Source organism: Eulemur rufifrons, chromosome 2, assembly GCF_041146395.1.
Source record: "Eulemur rufifrons isolate Redbay chromosome 2, OSU_ERuf_1, whole genome shotgun sequence".
In the NCBI taxonomy this organism is placed as follows: Eukaryota; Metazoa; Chordata; class Mammalia; order Primates; family Lemuridae; genus Eulemur; species Eulemur rufifrons.
In genome coordinates, this window is record NC_090984.1 from 57,326,120 (window position 1) to 57,340,047 (window position 13,928).

At 36.8% G+C, this 13,928-nt stretch overlaps 1 protein-coding gene across 1 annotated transcript; it reads right to left on the minus strand.

The window, feature by feature from the left end:
- Positions 1 to 11,611: 11,611 nt before the first annotated feature.
- LOC138377387 (olfactory receptor 4F6) lies at positions 11,612 to 12,803 on the minus strand. The gene has a single exon (XM_069462256.1). It carries the CDS (start codon positions 12,778 to 12,780, stop codon positions 11,833 to 11,835), a length of 948 nt encoding a protein of 315 aa, XP_069318357.1. The 5' UTR covers positions 12,781 to 12,803; the 3' UTR covers positions 11,612 to 11,832.
- Positions 12,804 to 13,928: the final 1,125 nt, after the last annotated feature.

Below are 13,928 nucleotides of genomic sequence, written 5' to 3' on the forward strand. Positions count from 1 at the left end.
GCCAGGTATATAATTGACTCCTGAGTGATTCTCTGAATGATTTTTGTTTATTAATTCAATTAATACTTTGAAGGCACAGAATGCCAGACACCACTCCAGAGGTTGGAGATACAGTATTGAAAGAATTCTTGCTTTTGTGGAACCCATATTCACTGCAGTAAATACGATTTTAGTATTGTATAGAGATTCTCCTTCTCCAGAAAGGGTAAGAATACTTGAATATCTGGGGAGTCTCAAACATTCTGCTTGCTTCTAGTTCAATTCCCACTTTCAAGAAGTCTATTTTCAATATTTTCACTTCCTTTATCTGAAATTTTATATCTGTAGCTTCTTTTACACAATTTAATTTTTCAGCATTTTTAATATAATAAATATGCATTGATTTTATCTCCCCACATATAGTTACAAAATACTTAGGGGCAGGCAGCATGTACCATAACTCTTTCTATGGACTGAAAAGCAACTCAAAACCAATGCTAGGAAGAAGATTTCTTGTCTTTTTCACTCACTCATTCCTTCAACAAATATATATGCTGTAACTAAAAAGTACCTAGCAATGTGCTAAACCTTAGAGATAATACAAAGGTGAAAAAATAGATATTAATCCTGTGGAATAAATTAATTAAATAAGAAATTGAACATATATAAAATAAGACTCTAAGGTTATCAGAACAATTTTAAGTAAGAGTTGTGCAAACCATTCTATGATTTATATCTGAATCCCCATGTCATGAACTATAAACTAATCAAAAGTTCTCTAGAAATGGGCAAAAGAAAAAAAAAAAAAGCAAAAATAATTCCTTCTGATCATTAGGGGAAGAAATATTCTTCTAACCAGAATTTTACTAAGGCTTCCATGAAGTAGGAACAAAAATGATAATATGCTATGAAGTGGGAATATAAGTGGTTCTTCCTCCAAACTGAAATTTGAATAGCAAAAAAATCACAAATCAGAATAGCAAAAGAAATGATAGTAAACTTAACTGATAATGAATTTATAAGGAAAAGAGCAAAACTTAAAAAAGGATTTATTAGTTGAATGAGAAAAAAATATGGGATTCTGTGTAAAATTTACACAAACACAGAACCTAAGCAGAGGGCAAGATGGACGTTAAAAAAAAGTTAAATACATTTTTAGTATCAGAAAAGAAATGGATGGAAAGATGAGAAAAAAGAAAGAAAAAGAGAAATTGGGTTATTGAATGTAGCAGGAGACCAAGATGGTCAGTTAGATGGAAAATTATGATAAGGGTGAAGAGACGGCAGAGTGGGGGTCTGTTTAGATGTGCAATCTCTTTTTCCAAACATTTTTAATTGTTCTTCTGGACAGCATGGATAGCTTCTAGTGGGAATTAGTGTATAGTCTATTCTTGACAAAGACAACACTAGACAGAGGTTTAGAGATGCATTAATTTGTAGGTTACTCATTTTTATTTCTGTATAACATTTGTTGTGTGAATATACCATACTGTATTTATCCATTGCTCTGCTGCTGGACTTTTGGGTAGTTTCCAGTTTTGAGACATAGAAAGAATGTATCTTTTGATAATAGCTATCTGATCAGGTGTGAGGTAATATCTCATTGAGGTTTTAATTTGCATTTCCCTGCTGACTAATGATGTGCACTTTTTTATTTATCTGTTGGCCATTTTTATGTCTTCTTTGGAGGAGCATCTACTCAGGTCCTTTACCCATTTTTTAACTGGGTTTTGGGTTGTTTTTGTTTGTTTGTTTGTTTTTTTGCTATTGAGTTGTGTGAATCCCTTATATATCTTGGATATTAACCCTTATCAGATTATCACATAGATGGTTTACAAAAGTTTTCTCCCAATCCATAGGCTAACTTTTCATTTTGTTGATTTTTTCCTTTGCTGTGTAGAAGCTTTTTAGTTTGATGTAGTCTCATTTGTTTATTTTTCCTCTTGTTGTTTGAGATTTTGCTTTGATATCCAAAAAATCATTGCCAAAACCCATGTCAAGGAGCTTTCCCCTTATGTTTTCTTCCAGAAGTTTTATAGTTTCAGGTCTACATTTAGGTCCTTTATCCATTTTGCCTATGACTAGAGTTAAAAATAATCTATTGTATATTTCAAAATAGCAAGGAGAGACGTTTTTGAATGTCCTCATCACAAAGAAATAATAAATGTTTAAGCTGATGGATATGCTATTACTCTGATTTTTGATCATTACACAATTTATACATGTATTGAAACATCACATTGTACCCCATAGATGTGTATAGTTATTATGTGTCCATTACAAATGAAAAAGACAAGAGATAAGTATTGATGAGGATGAGGAGAAAAGGAAACCCTTATACACTGTTGGTGGAGCCATTATGGAAAACAGTATGGAGGTTCCTCAAAAAACCAAAAGTGACCCAATAATCATTCTGTTGGGTGTGGATATAGATATATAGATATAGACAGATGGATATATAGATATGTAGATATAGTCTCTTTCTCTCTCTCTCTTTCCTTCCCTCCCTATCATAATAAAGAGATGCATTATGAGGAATCAGATCACACGATAATGGAGACTAAGAAGCCCCAAGATCTGCAGTTGGCAAGCTAGAGACCCAAGAGAGTCACAGGTGTAGCCTGAAGGCAGAATACCAATGGCTCAGGTCAAAGACAGGCAGAGGGAGTGAGCCTTTTACTCAGCCTTTTTGTCCTCTTCAGGTCTTCAACAGATTGGATGAGGCCCACCTATATTGGGGAGGGCAATCTGCTTTACTTAGTCCACTGATTCAAATGTTAATCTCATCCAGAAACACCCTTACAGACTCATCCACAATAATGTTTGAACAAATATCTGGGCACCCCATGGTCCATGCAAGATGACATATAAAATTAACCATCAAGTCCATTGATTGCTCTGCTTGCTATGCCAATTTGTCACAAACTCAGCTGAGCAGGAAAGAGCTGCATTGCCAGGTGTTGAGGTAGCCAATTAAGACCACAATCCAAAACGACAGTAACAGTCAAGCCTTTAAGCACTTAGCGTGATAGTATAAGCAATAGGCTAAACTGGAGAAAGCACCAACTTTCCCCTGTTCCATTTCCCCCCCGGAATGGTGCACTCACTGAGGGTCAGGTGAATTGGCACAGATGTGGAGGTGAACAAAAATCTTGTGTAGTTTTATGGACTTGGGGTTTGGAGGAGGAATAAGAGAAGGGCTAGAAGTAGAAAAGTACTGAATACTGTGTCAGTAGAGAAAAGGTGTCTTCATGGTTCCCCTTCTCCCTGATAAGTGGATCTTCGCAGATAACTCCTCATGAAAAGGGCACTGAATGAAGGCACTTAGGCTTGGAATGCAGCAAGGCATCTAGGTTATCTAATTTGTTGGCATAAAACTGTTCATAGTATTCTCTTATAATCCTTTTTATTTTGGTAAAATTTGTAGTAATGTCTCCACTTTCATTTCTGAGTTTGACAATTTTAGTTTTCTCTATCTTAGTCAATCTAGCTAAAGTTTTGTTAATTTTACCGATCTTTTCAAAGAAACAACTTTGGTTTTGTTGCTTTTCTCTATTGTTTTTCTATTCTCCATTTTATTTTATCTTTGTTCTAACGTTTATTTTTTACCTTTTTTTCTGCTAGCTTGGGTTGACTTCGCTTTTTCTAGTTCTTTAAGGTGTGCAATTAGGTTATTGATTTGAGGTCTTTCTGCTTTTTTTTAATGTGTGCCTTTTACACAGCTATGAATTGAAACAAATGAAAACAAAACTACAACATACCAAAACTTATGATATGCAATAAATGTGCAATCTTAAGAGCCCCAGTGCCCCAAAACATTTTCTATTAGCACCCAGCATTAGACTTGCTTTCTTTAAGGTTAACATACTGCAGTCTCTAGTTTTGCTTACATTGCTAAGGGAAGGGCATTCCATTAAGCAATTACAGACAAATAAGTTACCAGATGGCTTTCTTTAGCTGAGCTCTTATACATGCAAGACAGGAGAGTTTCGGTGATGAAGAAATAAGTAACTTGAGTCCTTACTCAAGGAAGATTAACTTCAGTTAGTTGCTACAGGAGAAATGTTCAGAGCAGAGGGCTGGGTAGAAGGACAGACCCCAGAAAGGAGAGGTGGAACTGAGAAGGAGAAATAGGGATAAACACAAAATTTACCTACTTTATAATTCTTAAAGAGCAAAGATGAGAAAATAAAACAAATAGCAAATATCAGCAGATCTGGAAACTTACTCGGCTCTTTTCTTTAAGTCTTCACATTTCTAGACTGTCATCCATCTTTGAATCTTCGAATGGCTTCCAGAGTGAGATGCTGGGTTACAAGTGCTTGATCGCTTTGAGGCATTCCAGACCCTCCAGGGGAAGAGTGGGCTTTCTCCTAAGACCATTGCCATTAAGTGATATTCCACTTTGAGTTTTTTAGTTCTGGTCTAGCTATTGGTCTTTTTTTTTTTTTTTTTGAGACAGAGTCTCACTCTGTTGCCTGAGCTAGAGCGCTGTGGTGTCAGCCTGGCTCACAGCAACCTCAAACTCCTGGGCTCAAGCAATCCTCCTGCCTCAGCCTCCTGAGTAGCTGGGACTACAGGCATGCGCCACCATGCCCGGTTAATTTTTTCTGTATATATTTTTAGTTGTCCATATAATTTCTTTCTATTTTTAGTAGAGATAGGGTCTCGCTCTTGCTCAGGCTGGTCTCAAACTCCTGAGCTCAAACAATCCACCCACCTTGGCCTCCCAGAGTGCTAGGATTATAGGCATGAGCCACTGGGCCCAGCCTAGCCATTGTTCTTAATAATTATAATGATGTGAATTATAGTCATCATTTATTTACACTGTTAATACTTAAATCATTGTGATATGTGACAAATCCAGATATGCTAGCATTTGATGGAATCACTATTAAAATTTAAATTCACCTGTACAGAATTGAAATTGGGTAATTTCTTAGAAAAGATTTATTACTTTACATTTTATATAATTTTGTTTTACATTTTAAAATTTTGGGAAAAAGAGAGATATGCTCATTATCCCCAATTAATAAAATAAATGAGCTGAAAGAGGTCTAAAAATATGTTCTGACCCAATTTTTTTCTTTCATTTTTTCCATCCAAGACATGTCAGTTTATAATGTTTAAAAATCCATTTATTTCCTGGGTTTTCTGCTTTTTATTAACATAATAGTCCAAAGGTTCTTTCTTATAAAAAGGAAATCTCTCATCCTTTCAATTAAGTCGATGTCCACTTAATTCATCCTCTGTGGACATAAAGAAGCGGTCAGAAACTCTCTCAAATAAATGTTTAATACTCTTGAGCTTGGTACAAGCAAATGAAGATCACTCATCTGTACTCTCTAATTTTAATCGTCTCCATTCCTTTAGCCTTTCCTCATAGGATCCATATTCTATCCCTCTTGCCTAATCACCCTATTTCACCACGAAACATATCATTGTATTGACCTAGAAAAAATTATTAAAAAATGTTTTAAAAACATAAACAAGTACAGGAGGATTGATTGCAGGTTGTTAAACATTATACATTTAGTTTCCTACTTTTTTTCTCTGTTCTTCCATCATCTAATTTTGACAGACACCACATTATTTTAGTTTGGGTTAAGTTAGATCCCTAGATGTCTTTCTTCCAAACAGGTTTTTAATCATTCTTTCTCCATCTTGATTCTATAAAACTGGGGTTTTATTTTTCAAAACTGCATTTATCACTAGTGCCTAATGAATTTTTTCCTCTTTATATCTTAGCTCTTCTCTAGAGATAGAAGTAAAGTAGACAACAACCTTGTTGGGAAGACAAGCGGCATATTTGTCTTCATTTTCAGGGTTAATAAATTTCACTAAATGTCCCTGGGTACAGTTTACAACTTAACGTGTATCCTAGTTCTCACCTGAACCGAGGCATGGGGCAGACTGCGGACTCTGCTACACACCCTCACGTGCATCTTGGATCTCCAAGTCATTTCCAAGTCCTAGCTAAAAATTAAGGTAAATTCTTCTTCTTCATATTCATGACAATTCATATTTATTCTCCTGCTGTGATCATTTCCCCATTGGTTTAAAAATTCATTCATCATCACCACCACCTGTTTCTTCCTGCCTCCCTGGCCAAAACTGACTTGACATGTGTAAAAAGCAAACTGTTACCTGAGTCTTTCTTCTTGCTGAAATTTATCTAGTTTAACATATTCTTAGTGTCATTATTTTATGTGATATTACACAGGGAATATTAGCACTTTTGAAAGGAAAAATAAAAAGTTTTTTTTATTAAAAAAAAAAATCTTCTTCCTGTTGTGAACTTCAGCTCATCCTTCCCTTGCAGCAATTAACAGATTATTATCTCAAGCACACAGAGGTATATAAAATGTTTCTATAAATGGAAAAAATAGTTAATTAACTGCACTTGGAGGACAGTGACCAAATAAAACTATAGTGACCTGGGACTGCAAAACTAAAGTCAATTAGCCAAGAAAATTATGTTCTTGAAATATATTCATTGTGATCACAGCAATGAAGGGAAAATGTTGATAAAGAGTCACGGGAGGGAGGGATGACAGCAGAATCTTTAAGAAAATCAATCTTTATCATTATTTTTGCCTATTTAAATCCTATAAATAAAAGTGTCTCTAGATAATCTGGTAATATTCACTTTCCAAGAGATTCATAGAAATCAAATGAAACATTCATATAAATATTAATTTCCTCTACACACAAACTAGTCAAGAAAAGAATGAACTATAGAAATAATTTTTAAAATATCTTAAAATGTGAGTTTCATATATTGTAAATTTAACATATTATAATAAGCACTTTGAATATACAGGCTTTGTCTAACTCATATTTATTTCTACCAAAGCAACTTGTACAGTTTCCTGCAATCAAGGGAGCCTAACTTATATTTGTTGCATTAAACAGAAGACTCTAGTTGAAATAATTCCATTGCCCCTTATTGTGCCTGTCATTTGGAGGCAGGGATAATAAGAATAAAGGTTGACTTCAAAATATTAAGAGGAAGTAACAGGACTTGTTTTTCTCTGTGTGCTTTAACCTCAGGTGTAGAGGATTGAGGTAATCATATTTCTCTGTCAATGATGCATTATGAGCATTGGTTTTACAAAGGGATCCTCTCTTATTTTACTTGTTTATTCTCTTTAATTTCCATTCCCCATTCCCAACCCCTTTCCCTCAAAAACAATCACTCTCGTGTTTTTAAAGTATGTCCTGCTGTTGTGTGTGTTATCGTGAAACATGTTTTATTGTTTTGTGTGCATATACATATAAAATAATGTTTTATATCTCATTCTAATTCTTTTTTTCCCACTTAGTTCATGTTGCTACATATATATCTGAATACTATCTTGCACTCTGTGGTGAGTACATACCACGTTCTGCCTGTCTGATTACCCAGATTACCTCCAAGTTTTTCAGGCTCCCTGCATTGGACTACACAGGTATTGTTCTTTGCCTCCAACTTCTTCAACCTCGACATCCCAATAATGTTAATATTCTAGAACACATGAGTGTAATGACAGTGGTTGTTAAAATTCTTAAATACTTGCACACTGTTTAGAATATAGCCACTGTCATAAGTCCCTGGAGCTGCCACCTGCCCCCAAGTTCTTTTCCCAGAATTTATGAATTAGCTACTAAAAGTTAATGCATAGAACAGCAGGAACCTCAAGGACTCTCCAGGACCCTCCTCCAACTCTATGGCCAGCATTTGTTCTGATGGGTCAGTGCCTACACGTGCACTTGTTTCATGTTTTGAATATCATCCCTGCCCTGTACTAAAAGCAACACTGCCAGGAACACCCTCCTACTTGCCTCCCTGAAGATGAGCAATGATGATGATCATATCTTTCAAAGCATTACAAAGCAATGACCCTTTGAACTAGTGATCATTGTTTATTATTCACTGTTTTATGGTACAGAAAATAGTACAAATAAATTAAATAACTAATCTAAATTAATGAGTAGATTCCAGACCTAAAAATAATATTGGGGAGAAAAAAGACATTTTTCCTCTGGATTCTCCTGAAACCCGGGGTGAAGGTGTGGAGAGCAGTCATTTATTCATCCATGTTGCCGTGGTAACAGTTACATGTCAAAGATTCATGACAAAATAGTCAAATGTCCACTCAAATAGAATTAGGCCAGAGGGCCTGGGTGAAACATAGGGGCATCAGGAACTGGCAAAGGTGATTAAAGTGCCAAAGATACTCCAGTGAGAACTCCTGGGGAAAACTAAGACTCTATAGAAAGAGTTCCGAAATACAAACATCAATTCTAATGGCATAAGCCTAGGAAACTCAAAAAGAGAGAGGCAAAGAGTTCCATCCGGATAGAAGCAAAACGTGACTGAATCAAAGAAGCAGCAAGAGAAGAGGACCAGGAGCAGTCATTTATGCAACATACCTTTACAACCCAACCAAGGTGGGATGGAGTTGAAATAATTCTTTGCTTATACCCCAAGAATTATCTAAGTAATATATGCAGAAATGATAATAAACAATCGTCATTAATCCCATAAGTAAGTTGGGGGAAGGGATAATACTTATGTAGGAAGAAAGAATGCAGATGGCATTCTCTGAGAAGTCGCTGCTCTTTTATTAAGATAAAGTAATAAACCAACTGAGCAAGTTTAATATTACTAGTGATATATGGATATTATGTACCCCTTGATATCATGTGATAACAAGATCTCTCTATCTCTTGAGTATTCTTTACAAAAATCCCGAACCCATGTCTAACTATTAATGTTAGGAAAAACTTCAGACAAACACAAATTGAGGGATGTTCTATGAAACACCTGAACAATACTTCTTAAAGTGTCACAGCCATGAAAAACAAGAGAAAATGAGAAACTGTCACAAACCAGAGGAGATTAAGGGGACATGATAACTAAAAGTAATGTGATATTCAGAACTGGATTCTGAAACAGCAAAAGGACATTAATGGGAAAACAGGTGAAATTTGAATAAAGACTAGAATTTATTTAATAGTAATGTACCAGTGTTGATTTCTCAGTTTTGGAAAATGTACCATGGAAATGTAAGATGATAACATTAGGGGAAACAGAAACTGGGTAACGGGTATATGGGAACTTTCTGGACTAGCACTGCAACTTTTTTGTAAATCTACAATTATTCCAGGCTGGCCCGGTGGCTCATGCCTGTAATCCTAGCACTCTGGGAGGCTGAGACGGGAGGATCGTTTGAGCTCAGGAGTTCGAGACCAGCCTGAGCAAGTGCAAGACCCCCATCTCTACTAAAAATAGAAAGAAATGATGTGGACAGCTAAAACTATATATGGAAAAAAATTAGCCGGGCATGGTGGCACATGCCTGTAGTCCCAGCCACTCGGGAGGCTGAGGCAGTAGGATCACTTGAGCCCAGGAGTTTGAGGTTGCTGTGAGCTAGGCTGACGCCGCAGCACTCTAGCCCAGGCAACAGAGTGAGACTCTGTCTCAAAAAAAAAAAAAAAAAAAAAAAAAAAAATATTCCAAAATAAAAGCTTTACTTTTAAAAAATCAATAGGATCAGAAAAAGAAATGTAAAATATTACTAAATATAGTTATCAAGTTAAAATCATGCTTGAACATTTGTTGAAACTCTGCTGTTTGACAGTTACTCAGGATACAAGGTGAATAATATACAGTGCACGTCAGTGAAAAATTAATTGTCCAATGGGAACACCAGACTTATCAACTGAGGAAACATGATCTAAAATGTCAGAAGACAGCAAAAGACCAGGAGTCTGTCAACCTAGATTCTAGGTTTGGATCTTCCATACATCTCTTTTATCATCTTGGGTTAATTATTTTCCAGTAGCTGAGACTGTCTAAAATGAGGAAACTCGGAGAAGATTTATAATTTAAATTCAACTCTGTGATCCTACTAAGTAAATGCATGTGCTATATAAGACGTCATCTTTCAGCTTCAAGGTACCTATCTACTACACTCCAGGTGATGCAGGAGCAGGTTCTTCAACTTCCTCTTTTTTTTTTTTTTGCCAGCTCCCCCGGTTAGACTCGCCACTAGAGGGCACTAGAGGGAGACCGCAAGGCTTGGGGTGGAAGACGGGCCTGTTCCTTCCTCAGTACCTTCTTCTTTGAGCTCTGTGTGCTGTGCCTGTGACCATCGCCTAGTACCATACTCCTCACCTCAGAAGCCTTGGTTCCTTTCCAAAGCAGCAGCGGAATCCAGGTGCAGTTTCTCCAATGCTGGAGTCACTCGACCCTCACACTCTCCTCAGGAACGCCTGCACCAGCCCGCGGGGCCTCTTCCTCTGCGGTGGTGACGCATGCGCCCTCCTCTCAGCTCGGAGACACTCGCGCCAGCCAGCCAGCCAGCATCCCCTCCTCAGGTATTTGAGTTTCCTCTCCACAGGTCCTTCCTCGAAGCTTTTAATAGTTTGGGTTTTTTTTTTTTTAGTTTTAGTAATTCTAACCGCTTTCCTTTATTTCCCCATCCCCATCCTACAAATACTACATCTGTAATCTTAAAGTTCATTCTTTTTCAAATAACTAGTGAACTGTTAAAAGACAAAATTACAACAACTTTAGCTGAAATATCTAGTTGGCTTTTGTTGGTGATTCTAGAGTTGGGCAACACCTCATTCTCTAAAATAGAGTGAGTGTTCCAATGAGCTGAGCAGAGGAGTTTGGTTTTTAGGGAGACAGGGGCTGAAGAGAGCGGAAACAGACAACAAAAAGTGGTTTGATCTTTTCAAAAGTACTTCCCTTATAAGCTTAAACAGAGGGACTTTATTATGCTCACTCAGTTGACTGGAATCTCCTGGGGGTTTTATTTTGTTTTGTTTGAAAACTGGCCTGTTACAAAGTATGTGGCACTTAGCACGAGTGATTCCATTCTGTGTTTTTTTTTTTTTTTTTTTTTTTTTAAGACAGAGTCTCACTCTGTTGCCCGGGCTAGAGTGAGTGCCATGGCGTCAGCCTAGCTCACAGCAACCTCAAACTCCTGGGCTCAAGCGATCCTCCTGCCTCAGCCTCCCGAGTAGCTGGGACTACAGGCTTGTGCCACCATGCCCGGCTAATTTTTTTCTATATATACTTTTAGTTGTCCATATAATTTCTTTCTGTTTTTAGTAGAGACGGGGGGGGGGGGTGTCTCACTCTTGCTCAGGCTGGTCTCGAACTCCTGACCTTGAGCGATCCACCCACCTCGGCCTCCCAGAGTGCTAGGATTACAGGCGTGAGCCACCGCGCCCGGCCTCCATTCTGTTTTGATCGGGTCTGCTGGGGCCTAGTGAAGGAGGCTGGTCCAAAACAATGGCCTCCATAAAATTTGTTTAACACAACTTCATACTTGGTTAATAATTCTTTATATCAAACTTTCTTTTTTCAAAAAAAAAAAGCGTGATTTCTGCCTTCTTTACTTGTCTTCTAAAAGGCCAGATTAGCAAATAAATAGCTAAAAGGTAATGAGCTGAAATAATAGAAAACAAATATAGTAAGACAAATTAGGTAAAGTAAAAATTAATATTTAACTTTAAAATAGTCTACTTAAAATGGGAAAAATAGAAAAGGGACAATAAGCCACATACTGACTTTTAAAATGAATTGTTTAATTTTATAGTAATTCTATTTGGCACTATGCAGACATAAGACCACTGGTGAGATAAAGTAGCCACAACCTATAATCTTTAGTCTTTATATCTCTTATATAAATAGTCAAGAGATTGTCATTTATAATTCTATTTGGGGAGGAAAAAAAAAGGGCACAACACATTTTAGTAGTTAGTGACATTCTGGTTAAATTTAACATAGCTTATTTAGCAGGTATCCATCTGAAATTCTAGTATATTTTGCCTTTTTATGTATTCTCAATATATTTAAGAGATTTTACTGTAATTCACAAACCGAGTGCATAATCTTCTCATTGCCATCTTCATCTCTTTATTCCTAAAAGTGTAGATGACTGGATTTAGAAAAGGAGTGATAACTACATCAAAGATGGCAAGGAATTTATCCAGGTGTGATGTAGGAAATGGCCACATGTAGAAAAAAATTAATGGCCCAAAGAACAAAACCACCACAGTGACATGAGCTGACAGAGTAGAGAGGGCCTTGAATATGCCACCTGAAGAATTTTTCTGAACGGTCACCAAAATGAAGATGTAAGAGACGATCAGGATTAAAAAGGAGGCCACAGAAATAAATCCACTGTTGGCAGTAACCATGAATCCCAAAGTGTAGGTCTGTATGCAAGCAAGTTTGATAAATCGAGGAAGATCACAAAAAAAGCTGTCTAATTCATTAGGGCCACAGAAAGGCAAGTCTACAATAAAGGCCAACTGGGTCACTGAGTGCATAAGGCCAATAATCCAGGAAGTGACTAAAAACAAAATGCATCTTCGTGGACTCATGAGAGTCAGGTAGTGGAGAGGCTTACATATGGCAACATATCGGTCAAAGGCCATGGCTATGAGCAGCACTATCTCAGTGCCCCCAACTGCGTGGATAAAAAAGATTTGAACTACACAGCCCCCAAAAGAGATAGTTTTGTGCTTTCTGAAAAGGTCATAAATCATTTTGGGAGCTGTGGAGGAGCAAAATATCAAATCAATAATGGAAAGGTTGGCCAGCAGGAAGTACATGGGGGACTGTAAACGGGGGTCAGAGGTCACAGTTAGCACAATGAGGAGGTTTCCCATCAGGCTTGCCACATAGAACACAGAGGAAAAGAGGACGAGGAGGAGCTGCATCTCCCATGAAGTAGAGAGTCCCAGGAACACAAATTCAGACACCACAGAGTGGTTGGCTTCATCCATTGCCTCCATCAGCAGTCACAACTCTCATGCCACCTGAAAGAGGAGAGGAAGGAGAAACTCTGATTTAGGACAAATAGTATTGATCTTGGCAAAATAGTGGGCAATTTGAAAGTTGTCAGAAAACTAGACAAAGGCTAATATATGCCTTTGGAAACTATTCCAGTCACAAATCAATTTATATTCCTCTATTATACATTTTATTGCTGAAAAATATATTGCACAGAATAACAATGCTTTTATTTATTTGGATGGATACTGCTGTTGTATTTTTAAGTGTTATTTATGGATGACTATGAGCTAAAGACTTTTTACAAATTAAATATATTAAATACTTAAGTAACATAACTTGAACATTCCTCAATATACTAATACCATATGTATGATCACATTGGCAAGTTCTTTTGGAATACTTACATGCATGTTTAGGGCGTGGACATACATATTTCTCATATCTGTAAATTGAGAAGACAAATTATTTAGAAGAAGGCAAGAAATATAGGAGTAGAGGATCCAGCTCACAGCAGTCACCATGCGGGCTAGAAAAAGTGACACAATTGTGGGTACCACGAAGGAGATTCTGACTAAGGAGATTCTTTCCCAAGGAAGGAAAGAATGTGAGACCACAAGTAAAAGAGGCAACCAGAACGAGAGTGATGAGTTGTAAATCTTAAGTAAAGGAGAAAAGTAAAAAGACCAGAGGATTTAGAAATGTCCCTGTTTACTTTAACTGCCTGTTAAAGTCCCTGTCTACTTTTAAATGAGATATTTAACCTCATTCATAATTAAATACATGCTAAATTAGCAAAATGCTAGTTTTTCTTATCAGTTTGGAAGATATTTAAACTTTTGACAAAATTCAGAGTTTGGCAGAAAATGGGGAAACAGACAATCATAACTGGTAGTGGGAAAGCAAACTGATAAAACATTTGCCAATTTGGAAATACCTTCTGAATTTTTACATGCGTGTATACTTTGACTCAGCTCTTCTACTTCTGGGGGAAAAAAAATCCCTGAATATATGTATGTGTCCATGTGAACAAAGAAATAGTATTTCTTTGTTATTTTTAATAAATGTTATTAAGAGCACACAATAACTTCAATGTGTAGACTAGGAGAAAAGTTAATTAACTTACATTAGATTCAAATAGGAGACTAGC